The 685-nt window shown below is 43.4% G+C and overlaps 1 protein-coding gene across 1 annotated transcript; it reads left to right on the top strand.

Annotated features, from left to right (window-relative positions):
- Window positions 1-59: 59 nt before the first annotated feature.
- LOC111787107 (galacturonosyltransferase 8-like) lies at window positions 60-680 on the top strand (the record flags this gene model as incomplete). The annotated part of the gene is made up of 1 exon (XM_023667246.1): window positions 60-680. A coding segment is annotated over one exon (621 nt), but the record flags the coding sequence as incomplete, so codon positions are not given.
- Between the last annotated feature and the right edge of the window lie 5 nt (window positions 681-685).

The following is a 685-nucleotide window of genomic DNA, read 5'->3' as shown; positions in this document are numbered from 1 at the left end:
GGGAGTGTTTTGAGTTGTGCTCTGAAGTGAATGTGTTTTGTGTGGTTTGATGAAATTAGGGTTACGATTCTGTTCCTTATCGGATCCATTCGAGAACGAGGCTTCCATTAGCTGTGAAATCGGACCCTCTCAAACCGCGGCTGGATCAGATCCGGAAGCAGGCCGATGACCATCGGGCTTTGCTTCACGCCTATGCCTCTTATGCTCGAAGGCTTAAACTGGAGTACGCGAAGCTTGTTAGGGTGTTTGCAGATCTTTCTCAGAACTATACGGATCTCAATAATAAACCTACTTATCGTAGTCTCTTTGAGCCTGAAACGGCTTCCGTCGATGAGGCTTTGGTTCGTCAGTTTGAGAAAGAGGTAAAAGAGCGTATTAAAGTTACGAGACAAGTGATTGCTGAAGCAAAAGAATCATTTGACAACCAACTCAAGATCCAGAAGTTGAAGGACACGATTTTTGCAGTGAATGAGCTGTTGACAAAAGCCAAGAAACAAGGAGCTTTTTCGAGTTTAATCGCTGCAAAGTCTCTTCCAAAAAGCTTGCACTGCATTTCAATGAGGTTGATGGAGGAGAGAATTGCACATCCAGATAAATATTCAGACGTAGGAAAACCAGTACCACCAGAAATAGAGGATCCAAACCTTTACCATTATGCAATATTCTCAGACAATGTAGTTGCTGC

The sequence above is a fragment of the Cucurbita pepo genome, unplaced genomic scaffold, assembly GCF_002806865.2.
Source record: "Cucurbita pepo subsp. pepo cultivar mu-cu-16 unplaced genomic scaffold, ASM280686v2 Cp4.1_scaffold005395, whole genome shotgun sequence".
NCBI classification, from domain to species: domain Eukaryota; kingdom Viridiplantae; phylum Streptophyta; class Magnoliopsida; order Cucurbitales; family Cucurbitaceae; genus Cucurbita; species Cucurbita pepo.
The sequence above is the reverse complement of the archived record's forward strand: the minus strand, read 5'-3'. Positions and strand labels throughout refer to the sequence as shown.